This window comes from Microcaecilia unicolor, chromosome 4 (genome assembly GCF_901765095.1).
Source record: "Microcaecilia unicolor chromosome 4, aMicUni1.1, whole genome shotgun sequence".
Taxonomy (NCBI): domain Eukaryota; kingdom Metazoa; phylum Chordata; class Amphibia; order Gymnophiona; family Siphonopidae; genus Microcaecilia; species Microcaecilia unicolor.
Window position 1 is genome coordinate 277527313 of NC_044034.1, and position 23908 is coordinate 277551220.

The following is a 23908-nucleotide window of genomic DNA, read 5'->3' on the forward strand; positions in this document are numbered from 1 at the left end:
CTTGTGAGACTACTGTTTGAAGTCTTGGCGGCAATTTGGAAAAAGCATAGCACTAGTGAGAGAGCAGCAGCAGTGGGACAGGAAAGAGTGGGGTTCTTTGCTGCCCTAAAGAGATTCTCCTTGTGCAGCTCCTCCGACATCATGGATAAGGGGGTGGCTGGAAGAAGGGCTGTATAAAAAAAGGGGGGTGCTGTGTGTGACTAAAACCAGGGATGCTGTGGGAGAGGGCTGGAAAAAAAGGGAATGAAATGTGTGGGGAAGAGAGGGACTGAAAAAAAGGGGAAAGCTGTGGGTGACTACAAAAAAAAGGGGGGATCCTGTGAGAGAGTGCGGGAGGGGATGAAAAAAGGGAAATGCTATATTTGGGGGAAGAGGGGGTGCAAGAAAAGGGGAATGCTATGAGAGGGAGGGGCTGTAAAAAAGGAGGGATGCTGTGGGTGGCTGTAAAAAAAGGGATTGGATGGGCACTGCAAAAAGTATTAAATTATGCAAAATAAATTTGCAGAATTTGCAAATTTTGTGCGCAGAATTTTGACATTTTTTTTGCACAGGATTTGATTTATTTGGCACAGAATTCCAGCAGGAGTAATATTTTGATCACATTCTTCACACCAACTTTTTTCCTGTCTTCTTTACTCATATTTAAGCAAATTTACCATTTTCTTTTACCCAACAATCAATATATGAACTCCCAATGATTGTCTCCTCCCTCCAGAATCTCCTCCTTTTGAAAGAATTCTCCACTCATATTTCCATACATCAATTTCTTTCCACCTTTTCTGTTAGTTTAAGCAGGACACCCAGATAACGGTAGGGTGGCAGCCTAGTTAAAAAAAAATAAAAAAAATCACAGTTTAAGCATGAGTCAGGACACCCAGATAACCCAGGGGTGGCAGCCTGCTCAGCCTTTACCATTTAACTTTAATACACTCCCACATTTCTCTTACCCCACTTATGCTCTCATAGGGTTTCCATATTCTCTCACCAACCACCTTCCCTTAGATTTTCTTTCACTCCCCACAGTTTGTAAGGAAATTTTAACACATTAATAGTGTTGGAGCTTACTAATGCTAATGGAAAAAATGCAATGAACCACCTGTGAATAGCAAGGCTCTGCAATACATTTGTGCTACTGTTTTGGAACACCATCTGTGGTGCTGTGAGTTTTTTCAAGAATTACTACACCTAAGGCCCTGTAAAGGTTCTGTTCCCCTCGTCTCCATCAGAGGATCCACATCAAGCTTCACAAAATGAAGAAGGGATTGAATCCTGAATTAGCGACACCCCCACCTGTGCCTCTTTATAATGAGTGGCAAGCAGGGGTACTACAAATTATTTTAACATCACACAGTGTTTGAGCAGAGGTAAAGCTGATAATACAACTTCTTTATTTTGAAAACAACTCCTTTTCTTCCTTGTGGTGTAGGATGCCCATTTCACATACCTTCCCCTCCCTTTATTGGGGTGGGGAGGTGTTAAAAATATTTATACCAAATGACAATTCTCCAGAAATCAGTTGGAAAAAACCTCGTTTATTATTGTCTTAATAGACAATTTACCAAGTAGGTCTAATAAGAGACGTAGGCAACATCTGCAATCTATTTTGCTTACCTTTTATTTCCAATTTCAAATGCATTAGGAATGACATTGCATTAAAAATACAAGCTGACACACATGAAAATAAGCACAACTAAAAAAAACAAAAAAAAAAAACTAAACATAAATACCAGAAGTATCAGCTACATCAAGATCTCAGAAATGATTGCATCATTTATTTGTTGTTTGCTAAGAAACTAGGTTTTGTTGAAAATTCAAAACCAGAACACGTTTTGACCCACCAAAAAAATGTCGTAAGTTTTGTCATTCTTATACACAAAACATTATAGTACAGATGGCCTCACAAAACTATATATACTCTGTATATAATAACCAACAAGACAAGATATCAATGTTCTCCAAAGTCCATTCTTTTTCATGCTGTAAAATCGACTGACGGAGGAGTAACAGTCATTACAGTAGCAAGTAAGAACCAGGGAACCAGGTTCCAAATCCTGCTTCTTCCACCGACATTCCTTGTTACATTGTGCAAGTCGTGTATCCTCCATTGTCTCAGGAACAGAGACTGTATGCCCATTTGGACAGGGAAATAACTCATGTATGATTGTAATTCATTAACCTTGAGCATGGACTTGAAAAAGGCAAATAAAACTATAAATTAAAGCCACATGGAGTGGCTTTCTTTAAAATTAAATGTCTTGCTAAAGTATGGGGGATTTAGTTTATCAATTTTATTATTAATACAATTCTACATGGTCCAATGTGTTCAAAATTGCTGCAAAACTTCTTTAAGCACAAAATGATGATTACATACGACACCTGGAAGGAATCAGAATGCAATCTCCATACAACTCCGAAACAAAAAAAAGTGGTCCATCTCTACCACAAACCTATTTTCTTTTCATCTTCCACTGTTGGTTAAAAGGGCAAAAGCAGCAGAATTTGTTCATGGGAAAAAAAAAAAAAAGTTAAACACCTTCAATAAACTGCTCGAGGATTCTTGGTGCTATAGTAGGCTTCACATGCAGCTACATAAGCTGATTCTGGGAAGAACTCATCATGGTATTCAGCAAGAAATCTGTATAAAAAAGACATTCAAATAGTTAACGTTATAAAACAAAAGGCGAAGTATTTACAGTATGAATATATTGGACCATGTTTAAAAAATATTAAGTATGTGCTACAAGAGGTAGCATGAACTGCCACCATATCCATAGCAATAAAAGGACAGGGCTGCAGTTAGAACACACTATACTTGCATATTAAAATTATGTATTGGGGGATCTTCCCTGATTAGATTGTAATCACAGAAACAGAATATCAAGTCCCATCCTCTTTCATGCTGAGGATAGACACATTACCAGTGATGTGCTGCAGGGATCCGTCCTTGATTCATTTTCCCGCCCATTAATTTTGCAAGTGATATTGTTTGGGTAAGGCTTGCCTCTATGTAGATGACACCAAAATCTGCCACAGGGTAGATACTCTGGGAGGTGTGGATTTCATGAAGCGGGGGGGGGGGGGGGGGGGGGGTCTAACAAAACTTGAAGAATGTTTTAGAATTTGACAGCTAAGATAGAATGCTAAAAAATGCATGATCATGCACTGAAGCTGCAAGTATAGGGGGTGAAGGACCTCTGTGCATGAGAGAAGAACAGGACCTGGAGGGGATGGTATTTGATGATCGGGTGGCTAAACAAGTAGAAAAGACAATGGTAAAAGCCAAAAAGATGCATAGGAGAGGAATAGGAAAAAGGAGGTGATACTGCCTCTGTACAGAGATCATAAAAAAGGGATAACATGTAAAGCATGGAGAACACAGGGTGGGGAGAATGTAAGGAAATCAGAACAGTAGAAGAAGAAGGGAGCAGAAAGAAGGGTAGCCTGGATCAGAGAGGGAGAAAATCAATCCCCTACATCATCCTATCATACATTTGATGCCTTCACTCATTCTCCCCATCTTCCCACACCCACTGCGGTCTCATTTGCTCCCACACTGCCACCCCTTTCTCTTACAAAGTTTGCCCCCACCCACACACACACCTTTCTCCTATTCTCTTGCCCTCTTCCTCCAATCCTTCTTGTTATGAGGAGGAAGAGCGCAGAAGTGCACTGCCCCAGGCTATATCCTACCATGCTTTGTTCTTCAAATCCAGCACTTAGGGCCTAGCAGCAGAAGATGCAGCCTGAGGCAGACACTACTGCCACTGTCCTGTACCTCCTAAGTGGGCAAGGTACTGAATGAAAAGGAGAAAGGGACTGCCATGTTTCTGACAACCAGGATCAAGCACCAGAGTAGGATAGTGACCTGACATTGTACTGCTGCTGTCCACCCACTCCAACTAAATTTGGATTCTCATTGAATGAGGAGTAGGAAGATAAAAATGAGAGGACTGTTACTGCTTCTACCATGAACACTCCTGCCATTATAGATATGCCAGCTCTTGGCCTCTCCTTGATGATTCTATAAGAAGGGCTGAATTTTGTGGCCCCTCCCCATGGCATTGTGTAAAACCAGAGCACCAATATACTACTTCACTAAAGAACTGAGGCCAGTTTTCAATGGCATAAAAGCAGATTTTTCAAAAAGAAAAAAAACAACAACAGTGTTTCCTTCTGAGTCTGTGGCACATGACATAAATAAATCCCATTTAACCTGCACACTTTGCAGGCGCAAAATGTGTAGAACAAGCAGCATTGGAAATAGGATAACTGAATTCCTGCAATTGCTTTTCTGGTGCTTCCCCCTGCCCTTTTCCCAGCACAACATCTTTTCCACACAGGAAAACATGTAAAATCCATATTGCCAAATGTCATTTAAAACACTGCATTTCTAACAAAAAACACACCAACTTTATATGTAGTTTTCTGATCCATGTCATGAAACAAATACATAAACACATTCACAGTGCTAAATCCTATCCAATTAGCATACTTTAAAACAGCTTAATGTAGCAGTTCTGTTTGAATTTAAAAAAAAAAAAAATCACCTTTAGCCTTGATATAAAGCTGATGTACAGGGATGTGAAAGTATTTCCACTATTATTTCATGTGTGTCACATTGAATGGTTTCTGATCTTTAAACAAAAAGAATACTAGAAAAAGGGAGTCTGAGCAAAACACATAGCTGTTTTTAAACTATAACTTTTGTTTGGTTTTTTTTTTTAATAAATTAAGTTATCCAACACCTACTGCACCCAAAAAAGTAACTGTTGTCCCCTTCATCAACCAATTGACTAAATTTAACTGATAATTAGATTCAGCTGACTGAACACAACCGGGCTTGATTACAGCCAGCCCTGTCAAATAAGAACCTTACTATATTCTGAACCTTACCATGAGAGTGAAATAGTGACCACTAATGTTTCAACAAGAAGATTATACAACGATTAAGGTAAATTCCAGAAGAGAAAAAAAAATAGTTTTTGACATATAAAGTCACAAAGCCATTTCTAAAGCTTCGGGACACCAATGAACTACAGCAAGAGCTGTAAATAGAGAAGACTTGGAACAGTGGTGAATCTTCCCTAGGAGTGGCTGGCCTGCCTGCAAAAATTACTCCAAGAGTGCAGTGACACCTCAGCTGGGAGGTCACAAAACATCCCAGAATAATATCTAAAGAACAGCAGGCCTCTCTAGCCTCAGCTAAAGTCAGTGTTCATGAATAGGAGAGTCACAAAGTGGAAACTTCTGCTATCCGAGAGTAACAGCAATGCTCATCTCCATTTGCAAAAACACACTTGGATGATCCCCAAGCCTTTTGAATAGAGGAGTCAAAAGTGGAACTCTTTGGACAACACAGATCCCAACAAACACCTAGTTTACATTTTCTGCTCAAGAGGAATTTTATTGGTTAAAACCTAAAAAATAAGAAGCCCCAGGTATGCTTCAAGTAATCAGTTTTGTGATAATTGTTAACCTCAGAGGTTATACCTTACAATCCACCAAGTAACAAATCTGTTCCAACAGCATCTTGGATAAAAGTTCTTATAATCATGAACATAAGTACCTTAAAAAGAGCTCAAAATGCTTCAACAAAGCCTTCAGGTTTTTGTCAGAAAAATACATCTTCCCCATTATTTCTGGAAGCTTTACTGCAAATGGAGAGAAAATATGCAATATTTTAGAAATTTAGCTTTTAAAAGTCTTTTCCAAAAAATATTTTTTATTTATTTAGATTTTGCTCACACCTTTTTCAGTAGTAGCTCAAGGTGAGTTACATTCAGGTACTCTGGATATTTCTCTGTCCCAGGAGGGCTCACAATCTAAGTTTGTACCTGAGGCAATGGAGGGTTAAGTGACTTGCCCAAGATCACAAGCAGCAGCAGTGGGATTTGAACTGGCCACCTCTGGATTGCAAGACCGTTACTCTAACCACTAGGCCACTCTTCCACACTGACTTGGGAGCAACCTGGAGGTTTAAGTGGATATGATACTTTTAGAAAGGACTAACAAAAATTGTAGTACCTGAGTTCACAGGATCCTTTATACTGTTACACTGAAATCTTTAAAAGGTCTAGCAAAAGTCTTTAAAAATGGACTTATGTGCTTGGCAGCTGCCAAGATGGTCATTGCTAACCATTGGAAACAGTCAGAGGGGCCGACCAAAGCTGATTGGCTCTTGAAGTTATCCGTGATTGGAGAGCTGAAAAAATTTACAGAAAAGAGATAGGGACTTTACGATCCGACTTCCGACCTATGGACACGTTTTGTAGCTCTAACCCAACGTTCCTAAGGACAAATTTATTGGGGATGGGTGGGAGTAGGAGGGAGGGGGAGGGATAATTGTTATGGGAGAGATGGTTTAATAACCTTAGCTTATGGCATATAAGTGTGCTGGATTAAATATGCTAAGTTGTAATGAGCATATACTGTTTGTACATTTTCCATATATTCAATAAAAATGTAACGTAAAAAAAATGGACTTAACTCAGAAAAACAAGTATACTTATAACCTGCATTAAATAAAAGTTTTAGCAGGGTACAGTCTACATACATAGCAAAAACATTCAAACAAAAATCAAAAATACAAATGACATCAATCCATCAATCCCTCCGCTGAAATTGTCCTACCACAAGATCTGTCCAAATGATAATTTAGTACCCAATTCAAATCACCAGCCTAGACCATCGGCCAGGACAGATCACGTGCCCCCAAAGTAGCCAATTATACAAAATATTAATGAACAATTATTATTAAGCACATATACCACCAATAAAGAAAAATGTACACCCTTTCAGTTAATATGTAATAAAATGTACCTGCCCTCCGTATCCTTACACACCATTTTAATCTCCCCAGGTAAATTCTTACGAATTAAGACTGCCACCCCTGCCTTCTTCTGGGGAGACGAGAGATAGAACACCTCACCAACCCAACCTTGTCTCAATTTCATGTGTTCATGGTCAGTTAATTTTGTTTCTTACAGCCAGGCAGTATCAGCAGTGTGATGCTTTAACAAAGTCAAAATCTTCTTTTATGTTTCAACGGTTTATATTGATAAGTCATAAAGTACAAATCCACCTTAACATAGCGGCGTCAATGCAATTTTACAGAGCTCAGTGGAGCAAAACTTCAAAAATACAGCATTACTTATAGCCATCAATTTTTTATATAACTTTTATCCCCCCCCCCCTTTTTTTTCTTTTACCGTGCTCTATATTTAACTTTTAATGTTTCAACGATTGTTATTGATGAGATCACATGGTAGACAATTCCATATCAATATAAATCTGATAACAAATAACTCTGTCATATATTAATGAACCTAAAACTACTATCATCCAATTCCCCCCCCCCCCCCCACATCTTCCACCCCTTCCTTTCCTTCTTAAGTATTCATGAATATGTTCCTGTACAAAGCGAATGCTACATACCTGTAGAAGGTATTCTCCGAGGACAGCAGGCTGATTGTTCTCACTGATGGGTGACGTCCTCGGCAGCCCCTCCAATCGGAATCTTCCTAGCAAAGTCCTTTGCTAGCTCTCGCGCGGCCGTCTTCCCGCCCGAAACCGGCTCGAGCCGGCCAGTCCAGTATGTAGCAAGACAATACAGTTCAAGGGAAGACAACTCCAAAGGGGAGGCGGGCGGGTTTGTGAGAACAATCAGCCTGCTGTCCTCGGAGAATACCTTCTACAGGTATGTAGCATTCGCTTTCTCCGAGGACAAGCAGGCTGCTTGTTCTCACTGATGGGGTATCCCTAGCCCCCAGGCTCACTCAAAACAACAACCATGGTCAATTGGACCTCGCAACGGCGAGGACATAACTGAGATTGACCTAAAAAATTTACCAACTAACTGAGAGTGCAGCCTGGAACAGAACAAACAGGGCCCTCGGGGGGTGGAGTTGGATCCTAAAGCCCAAACAGGTTCTGAAGAACTGACTGCCCGAACCGACTGTCGCGTCGGGTATCCTGCTGCAGGCAGTAATGAGATGTGAATGTGTGGACAGATGACCACGTCGCAGCTTTGCAAATTTCTTCAATGGAGGCTGACTTCAAGTGGGCTACCGACGCAGCCATAGCTCTAACATTATGAGCCGTGACATGACCCTCAAGAGCCAGCCCCGCCTGGGCGTAAGTGAAGGAAATGCAATCTGCTAGCCAATTGGATATGGTGCGTTTCCCTACAGCCACTCCCCTCCTATTGGGATCAAAAGAAACAAACAATTGGTCGGACTGTCTGTGGGGCTGTGTCCGCTCCAGATAGAAGGCCAATGCTCTCTTGCAGTCCAATGTGTGCAGCTGACGTTCAGCAGGGCAGGAATGAGGACGGGGAAAGAATGTTGGCAAGACAATTGACTGGTTCAGATGGAACTCCGACACGACCTTTGGCAAGAACTTAGGGTGAGTGCGGATGACTACTCTGTTATGATGAAATTTGGTGTAAGGGGCCTGGGCTACCAGGGCCTGAAGCTCACTGACCCTACGAGCTGAAGTAACTGCCACCAAGAAAATGACCTTCCAGGTCAAGTACTTCAGATGGCAGGAATTCAGTGGCTCAAAAGGAGGTTTCATCAGCTGGGTGAGAACGACATTGAGATCCCATGACACTGTAGGAGGCTTGACAGGGGGCTTTGACAAAAGCAAACCTCTCATGAAGCGAACAACTAAAGGCTGTCCTGAGATCGGCTTACCTTCCACATGGTAATGGTATGCACTGATTGCGCTAAGGTGAACTCTTACAGAGTTGGTCTTGAGACCAGACTCAGACAAGTGCAGAAGGTATTCAAGCAGGGTCTGTGTAGGACAAGAGCGAGGAGCTAGGGCCTTGCTGTCACACCAGACGGCAAACCTCCTCCACAGAAAGAAGTAACTCCTCTTGGTGGAATCTTTCCTGGAAGCAAGCAAGACGCGGGAGACACCCTCTGACAGACCCAAAGAGGCAAAGTCTACGCTCTCAACATCCAGGCCGTGAGAGCCAGGGACCGGAGGCTGGGATGCAGAAGAGCCCCTTCGTTCTGCGTGATGAGGGTCGGAAAACACTCCAATCTCCACGGTTCTTCGGAGGATAACTCCAGAAGAAGAGGGAACCAGATCTGACGCGGCCAAAAAGGAGCAATCAGAATCATGGTGCCTCGGTCTTGTTTGAGTTTCAACAAAGTCTTCCCCACCAGAGGAATGGGAGGATAAGCATACAGCAGGCCTTCCCCCCAATCCAGGAGAAAGGCATCCGATGCCAGTCTGCCGGGGGCCTGAAGCCTGGAACAGAACTGAGGGACTTTGTGGTTCACTCGAGATGCGAAGAGATCCACCAAGGGGGTGCCCCACGCTTGGAAGATCTGGCGCACCACTATGGAGTTGAGCGACCACTCGTGAGGTTGCATAATCCTGCTCAATCTGTCGGCCAGACTGTTGTTTACGCCTGCCAGATATGTGGCTTGGAGCACCATGCCGAGACGGCGAGCCCAGAGCCACATGCTGATGGCTTCCTGACACAGGGGGCGAGATCCGGTGCCCCCCTGCTTGTTGACATAGTACATGGCAACCTGGTTGTCTGTCTGAATTTGGATAATTTGATGGGACAGCCGATCTCTGAAAGCCTTCAGAGCGTTCCAGATCGCTCGCAACTCCAGGAGATTGATCTGTAGACCGCGTTCCTGGAGGGACCAGCGTCCTTGGGTGTGAAGCCCATCGACATGAGCTCCCCATCCCAGGAGAGACGCATCCGTTGTCAGCACTTTTTGTGGCTGAGGAATTTGGAAAGGACGTCCCAGAGTCAAATTGGACCAGATTGTCCACCAATACAGGGATTCGAGAAAACTCGTGGACAGGTGGATCACGTCTTCTAGACCCCCAGCAGCCTGAAACCACTGGGAGGCTAGGGTCCATTGAGCAGATCTCATGTGAAGACGGGCCATGGGAGTCACATGGACTGTGGAGGCCATGTGGCCCAGCAATCTCAACATCTGCCGAGCTGTGATCTGCTGGGACGCTCGCACCCGCGAGACGAGGGACAACAAGTTGTTGGCCCTCGCCTCTGGGAGATAGGCGCGAGCCGTCCGAGAATCCAGCAGAGCTCCTATGAATTCGAGCTTCTGCACTGGGAAAAGATGGGACTTTGGATAATTTATCACAAACCCCAGTAGCTCCAGGAGGCGAATAGTCATCTGCATGGACTGCAGGGCTCCTGCCTCGGATGTGTTCTTCACCAGCCAATCGTCGAGATATGGGAACACATGCACCCCCAGCCTGCGAAGTGCCGCTGCTACTACAGCTAGGCACTTTGTGAACACCCTGGGCGCAGAGGCGAGCCCAAAGGGTAGCACACAGTACTGGAAGTGGCGTGTGCCCAACTGAAATCGCAGATACTGTCTGTGAGCTGGCAGTATCGGGATGTGTGTGTAGGCATCCTTCAAGTCCAGAGAGCATAGCCAATCGTTTTGCTGAATCATGGGGAGAAGGGTGCCCAGGGAAAGCATCCTGACTTTTCTTTTACGAGATATTTGTTCAGGGCCCTTAGGTCTAGGATGGGACGCATCCCCCGTTTTCTTTTCCACAAGGAAGTACCTGGAATAGAATCCCAGCCCTTCTTGCCCGGATGGCACGGGCTCGACCGCATTGGCGCTGAGAAGGGCGGAGAGTTCCTCTGCAAGTACCTGCTTGTGCTGGAAGCTGTAAGACTGAGCTCCCGGTGGACAATTTGGAGGTTTGGAGGCCAAATTGAGGGTGTATCCTTGCCGGACTATTTGCAGAACCCACTGATCGGAGGTTATGAGAGGCCACCTTTGGTGAAAAGCTTTCAACCTCCCTCCGACTGGCAGGTCGCCCGACACTGACACTTGGATGTCGGCTATGCTCTGCTGGAGCCAGTCAAAAGCTCGCCCCTTGCTTTTGCTGGGGAGCCGCGGGGCCTTGCTGAGGCGCACGCTGCTGACGAGAGCGAGCGCGCTGGGGCTTAGCCTGGGCCGCAGGCTGTCGGGAGGGAGGATTGTACCTACGCTTACCAGAAGTATAGGGAACAGTCTTCCTTCCCCCGAAAAATCGTCTACCTGTAGAGGTAGAAGCTGAAGGCTGCCGGCGGGAGAACTTGTCGAATGCGGTGTCCCGCTGGTGGAGAGACTCTACCACCTGCTCGACTTTTTCTCCAAAAATGTTGTCCGCACGGCAAGGCGAGTCCGCAATCCGCTGCTGGATTCTATTCTCCAGGTCGGCGGCACACAGCCATGAGAGCCTGCGCATCACCACACCTTGAGCAGCGGCCCTGGACGCAACATCAAAAGTGTCATAAACTCCTCTGGCCAGGAATTTTCTGCACGCCTTCAGCTGCCTGACCACCTCCTGAAAAGGCTTGGCTTGCTCAGGGGGAAGAGCATCAACCAAGCCCGCCAACTGTCGCACATTATTCCGCATGTGTATGCTCGTGTAGAGCTGGTAAGACTGAATTTTGACCACGAGCATAGAGGAATGGTAGGCCTTCCTCCCAAAGGAGTCTAAGGTTCTAGAGTCTTTGCCCGGGGGCGCCGAAGCATGCTCCCTAGAACTCTTAGCCTTCTTTAGGGCCAGATCCACAACTCCAGAGTCGTGAGGCAACTGAGTGCGCATCAGCTCTGGGTCCCCATGGATCCGGTACTGGGACTCGATCTTCTTGGGGATGTGGGGATTAGTTAAAGGCTTGGTCCAGTTCGCCAGCAATGTCTTTTTGAGGACATGGTGCAGGGGAACAGTGGACGCTTCCTTAGGTGGAGAAGGATAGTCCAGGAGCTCAAACATTTCAGCCCTGGGCTCGTCCTCCACAACCACCGGGAAGGGGATGGCCGTAGACATCTCCCGGACAAAGGAAGCAAAAGACAGACTCTCGGGAGGAGAAAGCTGTCTTTCAGGAGAGGGAGTGGGATCAGAAGGTAGACCCTCAGACTCCTCGTCAGAGAAATATCTGGGGTCTTCTTCTTCCTCCCACGAGGCCTCACCCTCGGTGTCAGACACAAGTTCACGGACCTGCGTCTGCAACCGTGCCCGGCTCGACTCCGTGGAGCCACGTCCACGATGGGGGCGTCGAGAGGTAGACTCCCTCGCCCGCATCGGCGAAGCTCCCTCCGCCGACGTAGTCGGGGAGCCCTCCTGGGAGGTGGCCGCAGTCGGCACCGCACGCGGTACCGACGTCGGGGACCTCACCCCGGGCGATGGGCCAGCCGGCGCCACGCTCGACGGTACCGGAGGCGCAAGCACCGCCGGTACCGGAGGGGTAGGGCGCAACAGCTCTCCCAGAATCTCTGGGAGAACGGCCCGGAGGCTCTCGTTCAGAGCGGCTGCAGAGAAAGGCATGGAGGTTGATGCAGGCGTCGACGTCAGAACCTGTTCCGGGCGTGGAGGCTGTTCCGGGCTGTCCAGAGTGGAGCGCATCGGCACCTCTTGAACAGAGGGTGAGCGGTCCTCTCGGTGCCGATGCCTGCTGGGTGCCGACTCCCTCGGCGACCCAGAGCTCTCGGTGCCGACGCGGGGAGGGGACCGGTGTCGATGCTTCTTCGACTTCTTCCGAAGCATGTCACCGGAGCTCCCCGGCACCGACGAGGAGGACGTAGAATCCAGCCGTCGCTTCCTCGGGGCCGAGGCCGAAGGAGGTCGGTCTCGGGGGGGGGCTGTACCGCAGGAGCCCTCAGGGTAGGAGGAGACCCACCCGAGGGCTCACCGCCACCAGCAGGGGAATGGACAGCCCTCACCTGCACTCCACTCGATGCACCACCGTCCGACGACATCAGGAGACGAGGTCCCGGTACCACCGACGTCGATGCAGCTATCCGATGTCTCGGCGCCGATGCAGAGGGCCGATGCCTCGATGCACTCGATGCACTGGCAGCCAAGGAAGAAGGTCTGGACGCTGATGACGTCGATGCACACGATGACCCCGGTGCCGATGCCGACGAAGAGCCCAAGAACAAAACGTTCCACTGGGCCAATCTCGCTACTTGAGTCCGCCTTTGTAAGAGGGAACACAGACTACAGTTCTGGGGACGGTGCTCGGCCCCCAGACACTGAAGACACGAAGAGTGCCTATCAGTGAGCGAGATTACCCGGGCGCACTGGGTGCACTTCTTGAAGCCGCTGGAAGGCTTCGATGTCATGGGCGGAAAAATCACGCCGGCGAAGTCAAAATCCGAAATGACGAATTTGGAGCACCAAAACTTTAAGGGAGAAAAATCTCGACCGAGGCCGAAAAGAGGCCTACCCCGACAACGAAAGAAAACTTACCGGGGCAAAAACTGGAAATACGGGAAGGGGCAAACGAAACCCAAGGGGGTTTCCGGAGCACTTTCCGAACGAAAAGAACTTTTCCGAAGAAAAAACACGTCGATTAGATAACGGACGCGCGAGGTCGACTCTCCGGGGCTCAACACGGCAAAAAACACAGCCGTACCGAGTGCGGACGAAAGAAGACTGGCCGGCTCGAGCCGGTTTCGGGCGGGAAGACGGCCGCGCATGCGCGGTGCGCGCGGGCGCGCGAGAGCTAGCAAAGGACTTTGCTAGGAAGATTCCGATTGGAGGGGCTGCCGAGGACGTCACCCATCAGTGAGAACAAGCAGCCTGCTTGTCCTCGGAGAATTACAAGTCAATTGCATAACTATAACCAATAAACTTTTATATTAAACTCCAATAATTGTCTCGTGTTTTACTCTGTGTATTATTACTTTGTTTATATCCCAACAATATTTACAGTCAAGACCTCTGAATAAGTTCCTTCAAAGGATTACTCTCCGAGCTAATATTGCACATGACTCTCCAATATGCAAGGAATATTAATCTTCTTTCTTTTAATAGATGAGGAGATGCCTGTCACATTCCAAGAAATAAGTTTCAGCTGACCTTTAAGCAATATCCAGAAAGTAATTTCAAAAAGCGCCAGTTAAAAGAAATACCCCCCCCCCCCCCCCAGGATCCCAGCCACCCCTCAGGGAGTGCCCACACCACATAAAAGCACAGATAATGTGGTCAGCTTCCTAACTTACCAATGCATTCTTCCCAGGATCTAAATGATGATTTTACCTATGTTGGATTCTGAATCATTGAATGGACATTTACTATCTCCTTCCTCGAGGTCAGAACATTCTCAAAGTGGCCCCGAGGATTACCCAGATCATACTTACATTCCAAAAGTATCCTCCCCCTAGAGAAACTTTCCACAGTGATTCCTTCTGACCTTTGCTTCTCATTCTACCAGATATGGCTCCCTTTATGGAGTTATCTTACCCAAGGTTTCTGCAATACATGCAACAAGGGAAACCTAGAATGGATATAGTAGGCCTTTTAAATGTATAGAAGCTCCAAAGGCCACAGTAGCAGTCCTTCCACAGCCTTCTGCATGAGCAACAGTTTTGTATGAGGCAAACTCTAGTAACTGTTTAGGCTCAAACTGCAATGGTACAAATTCCAAAGGCAGTTCAACACAGTGATTCATATAGCACTGTACTGGCCTTATCAGAGCTTGGTTCCCTCTTCACTGTGTGTGGACTCCAGCCCTTTCCACAGAATGGTGGCTTCCGTCTGTATCACACCCTCAAGCCAATAGTTCTAACAGCATAGAAACTTGATTCAAGACATCTTGATGGCAACATGAAGATCTCCAGATAGATGTTTGCACATTTCAAAAATCATTTTAGTCAGATAATTCACAAACAAGACCCCTTTTGGGGACCTCCAAGTACCTATGTCATTCTTATGGCCTCAGGCGGGACATCCTCTTTTACAGTACATCTCAGTGACGTTTTGTCTTAGGTCCTCCTAGACCAAGCCCTTGGCTTCTCAGTGTACCATAATTTTGATATTTATGAAGGAACTTCCTTCATGTGAAACCAGCAATACAGAAGCCTTCTAATCTCATGGGATCTGAATATCATCCTACATCTAATGAACTGCCATTGAGAGACGAAGGACTCCATGGGCTTAAAATATTTATCCCGAAAATACTCTTCCTCGGAGCAGCGGGAATCAGTGAACTTCGAACCTTACTCAAGTATGAGGCTTTAAGAATCTGAGCATATATGTAGTAATCCTAAAATACTGCCAAAAGTGTAACAATTTTCTCATTGACATGAAAGGTTTTTAAGCACTGTGTTTTATCCTAAACCACGGAAACATTCATGTAAGAAGTTCCTTCACTCTCTAGGATGCAAGGGGCCTCACTATCTTAATAGAATTTCTCAGGAAATCTAACTAGCCCTGTCCTCTTCAAACCCAACAGCCTTGGAGTTCCAATGGCAAAACATACATCAGCAGACTTATCTCTTGAGCCAGTACAGTTAACCATTAAGCACATGCTACCACTGCTGTAGATCTCAAATCTGTTTTGCTGGAAAATATACACAAAGCAACAAGTCAGTCCCCACTCTATAGCTCACACTACTGCTTTTAGCAGTAAAGAGCAGTCTATCTAACCAGGTTGCTCCTCAATAGTTCAAAGATGTCTATAAACTGAAGCAACCTTGGGATTGGGGAAATTATCCACTTGTGTCCCAATTCAATCTTGCTTGTCAACAGAGAAGCAAAATTAATCAAGTACCACAATTGCTCCCACCTCCTTAAGAGCTGCCATTACTTCTTGAGCTAAGGAACAGAGGGGACTAAGGAGAACTGTGTGCAGAAGGGCCATGCATGCTCAGAATATTCCATTAATTTTGTGCTCTAGGAGAGCTGTTCCACCTCAGTGCCATCTGATGGCCTTTTTCATTTATGTGCCTAAGTAATCTTGCTATCTATGGAGGACATCTATTATGGGTAGGCAATTTTATAATCCCAGAACAAAAAGACCTAGTCATATAATCATCTAATTAAGAAGTATTAACCAAATCTCAGCTCTCTCTCCAAGTGGTTGTAAACAGAAGTTCATTTTATTTCATTGTTCATTACTCTCCCCACCCCTGCCAACTTTGTATTTAGTATCATTCTCATTTACTTATACATTAATAAAAAAATTTTTTTTTTAAAGAGAAAAAACGTTTATAAAGCCATGGGTCTCTCATCCAAACCAGTCAATTGGTGATGCATAGGATACAAACAAGCAGAAAAAATGCAGCAGGAAGGGGTAAGAACAGAAGAATCTAAGTATGTGGAAAACAGACTACAAACCAGAAATTTAAAAATCTATCTGAAAAGCAACCCATCAGGAGAAAATACAATAGCTTAGTAAAGGAGTTTACAGCCTCAAATGCCATGCTCATCTGCCTGAAAAAAGTTAACAGAAAAGTTTCCTTGTAAACCCAGTATCAGTACACATCTTATGTACAATCGTTCTGCTGAAAGATTTTGCTTCAGTCCTGTAATCAATATCTTTATACTGGAATATGCATGCATTATTCTTCTACATAATGTATTTCATAGCTTCCATAATCTGCATTGTGTTTTCCCCTAGGAAAAGATGGCATAATTGAATTTTGTTCGTACCTTTTTCAATGGCGTTCAGGACTAATTACATTCAGTAACTACAGGTAAGAACAAAGACTTAAGATAAGACACAATGAAAAGGTTTATCAAGACCAACATTCTTCTACCTGCTTCCCAGTTATAGCTTTGTACTAATCTGATGAGGAAGTTCACTACATACATGTAAGCACCATGAAGCAAAGGTACTACTTCTATTCTCAAATATGGTAAATCATTTTCTGTTCCTGAATGCTAACATTCCTCTAGTTTCTGACATTTTTTATGTTTATTTGTAGCATTTATAATGATGCCCCACCCCAGGTTATTTACAATTTACAATAGAACTGATGATAACTTATTTATTGGGATTTATTAACCGCCTTTATGAAGAGATTCACTCAAGGTGAGGGTACAGTTTAACATAAAACTTACAATAAATGAGGTAAATTTAAAAATAGTACTTTGAAACCAAATAATAAAACTACCATGAAACAGTATCAAAATATATATATTTAACAGAACTGGAATTCAAATACCAGACATATAATACAATGTTAGCATAATACTGGCACACCTAATAAGCTTGCATTAGAATATTTAACATATGATGCTAAAGATTTTCTACAATACAGATATCCTAATGATTATTATGAGAACTTACACCACACATCTTATGCAAATTACACAGTTAGCAGCTAAATTCACAGACCATAAGTCATGACATCCAATCTGTCACAGACAAAAAAAACAAGAAATATCCCCTAACTAATAGGTAGTAAACCCTGTTATCTCACCCTGCAGTCCGTGGCAGACTGCCAATGGTAAAAAAAATGCGGATTCTTCCTCTGAGACTCAAGCTGAAGCCTCAGCGAGTCTTATCAGTCCAGGAATAAAGTCCAAGTCTGTATTCTGAATGCAGATGACACAGTCTTTAGGTAAGGCCGTGTATCATAGCTGAGAAACCTTGTTCGTTTATTACAAGGTCTGCAGTTCACTGGTGTTTTAGGAAATCAGTCTCATGCTCTCTCTCTTTCAGAGCCTACTATCCTCCTGCCAGTCATCAAGCTTCAGTCCAACTTTGGTATCCATGGGTCAGATGATACCTGTAGACCAATCACAGACGGTGTAATAATGTCCAGCCAGCTTCATGGCCTTTCTTATAGCAAAGAAAGTGTTACCGAAGGCATGCAAACCTCCCTGTCGGATCCCATACTCCTGGAGCCATCTGTGTGTCTCTCTCTCCTCCATTCTTCCAGGAGATAACTGGGCTAGTTTGCAACAAATAATATGTCCCTGGATGAAGTCATCATGGTATGCTCAGCAGTAATTTTCCTTTTGTAGAAAAGCTGGTTTCTGATGAATACAGATGTATGCAGGCCACAGGCAGAAGTATTCATATTGTTATAAAAGAATGGTTCGGGCTTGTATAGGCCAAGACCAGCAAAGGTGAGATCGCAGGTAAACACACCTACAGCTTGTCATATAGTATTGTTCAACATGTGCCACGACTTCTATTGGCAGACTGAGCCACTTAAAGCAGACACACTGTCTTACCTCCATGCTCTTAGATCTAGACTCAAGTCAAAACAATTGAGGACAGCTTCAGTTTTAACACCAGTGGTTTGATTCAAAAATATTCATGAGAAGGCATGAAACATTTCCTACCAGGACTAGGCTAAGGTGATATCCTCAAGCAGGTATCAAGCTCAGATGTGTTCTCTTATGCCTGAGTCATCACTACAGACCAGGATTGTCCAACCTTGGTCCTTGAGGGCTGCAATCCACTCGGGTTTTCAGGATTTCTCTAATATGCACAAGATCTATTTGCTTGCAGTGCCTCCATTCTATGCAAATAGATCTCATGCATATTGATTAGGGAAATCCTGAAATCCCAACCAGGCGAGGGCCAAGGTTCAACATCCCTGCTATAGACACTACGGTCTTTACAGCTTAACACGTGGAAGAACAGCAATCTGACACTCCTAGCATACTTTGTGTAGAGGATTCAGACAGGAGTCAAAGAATTTAACAACTTGTGAAAAGAATGCCCTTAGGGACTGTCACTGAACTGAACACCCTAAGCAAAGAATGTAGGTGGATGAAATGATTTGTATTTCTGTATGAAATACTTTATGCTGACATACGGGATATGCAATATTAATGGGGTGGGATAGGAGGAAACACACATACACAACCCACACGTATCTGATGGCTTTTCTTTTCCGAATCAGGAACAAGTCACAGGTGATTTTTTTTTTCTTTAGTGGATTAACAATACATCTGTGGCAAACTTTTGAAATTTAGGGGATTGTCTTATTAAAAATGCACTTAAGTTTTGTACTTACCACCTGTTGATTTTTGCATTTAATACACGGTTATTGCAAAGGCTGTGCGCAAACTGTTCTGGGCACTGCTAGAATGTTACCATACAATTCACACAGAAAAGATTTTCTACCATGCATTACATTGTATTTAGGAAGCAATAACTATACCCACACAAACTGCACAAGTGACAACGTGTGATAAAGTACCATGTGCTAATTGTGATGTGCAGTCCACATCCATTTCTCTTCTTACAAAGTTTTTTGCGGTCTGCATGCACTAATTCATGTACCAGTGTGAGTGCACAAGTGTGGTAACAGTGTATGCTAATTCACATCAACTGCTCAGTACACTTTAGTGAACATGCTCCTTAATCTTTTTAGATGAATGGAAAAACAGCACCATGAGACTGTGTTTAAACCGTATAGAGAAATCAATCTCAGACTGTGTCTGCTATTGCAGCTCACAAATACCTCCTCTCTTGCTTCCCTTATTGAACTATAACAATATATGTAGGCAACCTAAGGCTTAAATTACTCACTCTGATTTAAATCTGTATCACTGTGCTGTTTCTTCATTGACCTGAAGAAGAATCTTTTGAAAGCTAGTCGCAGATGCCATTAATGCTTTTCCTAAACCGGGTTATCACATACCACTTGCTTGTTGACCCTGTATTTCTACACGCCCACGTGGACTAACATGGCAACCAAAATTCTTTCATTCAAAAGTAAATCCCAAAATGCCTAAATTAACATAGACAGAAGAAGCTTAGAAGTCCAGCGGCAAGGCTTTGACTTATAACACCTAGGTTGGCACCCAAGAAACATGAACATTAGTTTAACAACGTCAAGTTATGAAGTTTGGAACTAGCTCTGGTTGGTACATGACTTGTCATTTGACTCTGTGCAACAACTGTGAGACAGTCCTGCTTGCTCAGGCTATTGTTTAACATTACTTTTCCCAAGAAGCATTCTTGTAACTTACTACAATTTTTAGACTAGATAAATTAGATGAATAGATCACAAAATTTGTTGGGGAGGGGAGGGTTCTCACTCTTGCCAGCAGGATTGGTAAACAGAGTGATTCTACGAAACTATTCCATGTTAATAGAGATGATTCAACCCAACCAACCATTTTACTTCTCACTCAATCTGAAGTATAAATATTGGCATTTAAGCATTTCAAAAGAATACAATTGACAGTTGTGTCAATACAGGAAATTTTACAAACCAATGATTCATAGCTAAAGCTCCGGCAACAGCACTTGAACAGGCTCTGCAAGTGCATTAGCTCCATGTTTCTGTGCTAGAGAACACTCAGCCAGTCACCAACAGTAGACCACAAGGATCCTATAGACAAGGGGGTTCCTTGGGACACATCCATTTAAGTCAGCTATTCAGGTTTTCAGGAGATAAATTTGCATGCACCACTTCCACTGTAATGCAAACCTAACTCATGCATATTCATTGTGGGTATCCTGAAAATCTGACTGGCTAGGTGTATCCCAAGGACTGGGTTGAGAACCCCCTGCTCTAGACAAAGTCTCTGAGCAAGCTTCTTACGAAGGGTCATTAGACCTCATGTCGAGTGTAAAACTGACCACTCTAGTTAAGTGGTGACAATGAATTATTACAGGCAACAAAATAAACCTGAATGTGTTTGCATAGGAAGGTATATATCAGAGCTTTCACAGAACAGACTCAAAGGCTATACAATATACAACTAGAAGTTATGCAGTTCTGCTACCTCTAATTGGGCTACTGAAGAAAGTTGTAATACATGAGCTTTTGACATCACATAGGTCAAGTTCTCTTACGAAATCTGTATCTATTTGGTCCTGAAAGCTATACTTCTTTGTTGGTCCAATAATAAAAAAGTATAATCTACAAAAAGTCTGCATTTCTCTCTAGGACCAATTTAGCTAGCAAGCTCTCATTCTGCCAAGTAATCTTCTGAAAGATACTTTAAAATATACAAAGGCCAACAATTCACTGAAAGAGAAAAAAAAGAAGTTTTACCGAACAGTCTAAGTAAATGTTGTGATCCATAGATGTAAGAGGGAGGAGGGGGTTGATCGCTTTGAGGATAGTTTTCTGGCATCAATTTCCACGACAGTACCTGGGAGCAATATTTCAGAAGTTACAAAAAAAAGCATACCATACCATGTAAAGAGAATAATTTGATTAAGTCTCTGGTGGGGTGTCTCTCTCTCCACAACACCCAGATATAATACATAGACAAAATTTTACTTTCAGATGGAGGAACAATAAAAGTAATGAGGTTTACACAAGGCACATTATTATAGCTGGACCAATTCATCATTCTTAGGGATTTAACCTATGTCATTAAAAAAAGGACGAATGATCTAAAGATAGTCCTATGTCAGGTAGAGAGGGAAATGAAATATACATAATGAGTAGCTTAGCTTGGGAGGAAGTGGAAAAGAATTGATGTTTCCTGATTTTATACTAAATAAGAAAACATTTGCCTAGCTCATGAGAAAGGTATATGGAACACAATATACCTCCACGGAGTATATTATTTTCTAGCAGGTAGTAGTAAAACAAAAACACACCTCAGTATTAAATTAACAAATTAAATCTCAGTCATCTACAGATAACAAGATTTGTATGAGCATCTAACTAGTCAATTTAGTTATAACAGTGCATTGTTTACATTGTCCTCTGCTCTAATTTACAATTCCTAAGCCCATTTACTTCAGTAAAATGCTCAGACAGAAAGCTATCCTTCTTTACCTGATTAGAAGTACATGTCAGGCTCTTCAGCATACAATTTTAGGTGTGGGGAAAAGAACAAAGGTGTTGTTTCTCTGGACATGTTTAGGCGAAGGAAAAAAAATAGCATTCCTATCTGATTGGCCAATGTACGTGTGCTATTCCACCCCATCAGTTCAGGCAAATAACAGGCACAAATTCTAAGGGCACTTTCCCCCTGGATTCTATACATGGTATCCAGATTTGTGCGCCCAAGATGCGCATGCGCAAATTAAGTAACAAAAGCCCTTGACTATCAAAAATTGGGTGCCAACAATTATTGAATTTAATTGGCATGCATTAAAATTTGCACATGCATCTGGCAGCACGCTATTCATAAGGCATGGCACATAACTACTAGCAGGTAACTCAAAAGAAGGTGTGGCATGGCATGGCCATGGACGTTTCAGAGGCGTTCTGAAAAGTGTGCCTAACTTGGGCGCCAGCAGGTTTAAGTCTGGCACGGGAATCAGCTCTACGTGTCATTCTATGAAGGTCATGCACCCCTTATAAAATAGCGCATACTGCCGAACTCTATATAGCACAGCTAGCATTCTGTGCTGAAATCTAAGTATATTCCATAACACACGTAACTTAATTGGTTTAACAAGCCAATAAGTGTTTTTAAAAGCACTTAAGCAATAATGAGCACTAATTGGCATAATTCACTTAGGGAGTCTTTTACTAAAGTTTAGCTCAAGTTATCTGCAGCAGGGACCATAGGAATAAAATGGGCCCTGCTGCAGGTAAAGCGAATGCTACATACCTGTAGAAGGTATTCTCCGAGAACAGCAGGCTGATTGTTCTCACTGATGGGTGACGTCCACGGCAGCCCCTCTAAACGGAACACTTTCTAGCAAAGTCCTTTGCTAGTCCTCGCGCGCCGATGCGAACCGCGCATGCGCGGCCGTCTTCCCGCCCGAACCGGCTCGTGCCGGCCAGTCTCATATGTAGCAAGACAAAGAGAAGGGAAGACACAACTCCAAAGGGGAGCCAAGCACTTCGTGAACACTTTGGGCGCAGAGGCGAGCCCAAAGGGTAGCACACAGTACTGCAAGTGATGTGTGCCCAGCTGAAATCGCAGATACTGTCTGTGAGCTGGCATTATCGGGATATGTGTGTAGGCGTCCTTCAAGTCCAGAGAGCATAGCCAATCGTTTTCCTGACTCATGGGGAGAAGGGTGCCCAGGGAAAGCATCCTGAACTTTTCTTTGACCAGATATTTGTTCAGGGCCCTTAGGTCTAGGATGGGACGCATCCCCCCTGTTTTCTTTTCCATCAGGAAGTACCTGGAATAGAATCCCAGCCCTTCTTGCCCGGATGGCACGGGCTCGACCGCATTGGCGCTGAGATGGGCGGAGAGTTCCTCTGCAAGTACCTGCTTGTGCTGGAAGCTGTAAGACTGAGCTCCCGGTGGACAATTTGGAGGTTTTGAGGCCAAATTGAGGGTGTATCCTTGCCGGACTATTTGGAGAACCCACTGATCGGAGGTTATGAGAGGCCACCTTTGGTGAAAAGCTTTCAACCTCCCTCCGACTGGCAGGTCGCCCGGCACTGACACTTGTATGTCGGCTATGCTCTGCTGGAGCCAGTCAAAAGCTCGTCCCTTGCTTTTGCTGGGGAGCCAAGGGGCCTTGCTGAGTCGCACGCTGCTGACGAGAGCGAGCGCGCTGGGGCTTAGCCTGGGCCGCAGGCTGTCGAGAAGGAGGATTGTACCTACGCTTGCCAGAAGAGTAGGGAACAGTCTTCCTTCCCCCAAAAAATCTTCTACCTGTAGAGGAGGTAGAGGCTGAAGGCTGCCGGCGGGAGAACTTGTCGAAAGCGGTGTCCCGCTGGTGGAGCTGCTTTACCACCTGCTCGACTTTCTCTCCAAAAATATTATCCGCACGGCAAGGCGAGTCCGCAATCCGCTGCTGGAGTCTATTCTCCAGGTCGGAGGCACGCAACCATGAGAGTCTGCGCATCACCACACCTTGAGCAGCGGCCCTGGACGCAACATCAAAGGTGTCATACACCCCTCTGGCCAGGAATTTTCTGCACGCCTTCAGCTGCCTGACCACCTCCTGAAAAGGCTTGGCTTGCTCAGGGGGGAGCTTGTCCACCAAGCCCGCCAACTGCCGCACATTGTTCCGCATGTGTAGAGCTGGTAGGACTGAATTTTGGCCACGAGCATAGAAGAATGGTAGGCCTTCCTCCCAAAGGAGTCCAAGGTTCTAGAGTCCTTGCCCGGGGGCGCCGAAGCATGCTCCCTAGAACTCTTGGCCTTCTTTAGGGCCAAATCCACAACTCCAGAGTCATGAGGCAACTGAGTGCGCATCAGCTCTGGGTCCCCATGGATCCGGTACTGGGACTCGATCTTCTTGGGAATGTGGGGATCACTTAGAGGCTTGGTCCAGTTCGCC

The 23908-nt window shown here is 44.5% G+C and overlaps 1 protein-coding gene across 3 annotated transcripts in view; it reads right to left on the reverse strand.

Annotated features, from left to right (window-relative positions):
• Window positions 1–1750: 1750 nt before the first annotated feature.
• Window positions 1751–23908, reverse strand: part of MSL3 (MSL complex subunit 3) — a 109689-nt gene continuing 87531 nt past the window's right edge. For all 3 annotated transcript variants that reach the window (XM_030201598.1, XM_030201600.1, XM_030201599.1), the window contains 3 exons: window positions 20751–20850; window positions 5567–5651; window positions 1751–2635 (listed from right to left, as the gene is read on the reverse strand). In XM_030201598.1, coding sequence (XP_030057458.1) covers window positions 2536–2635; window positions 5567–5651; window positions 20751–20850 — 285 coding nt within the window. In that variant the 3' untranslated portion in view covers window positions 1751–2535. The remainder of the gene's footprint in view (window positions 2636–5566; window positions 5652–20750; window positions 20851–23908) is intronic.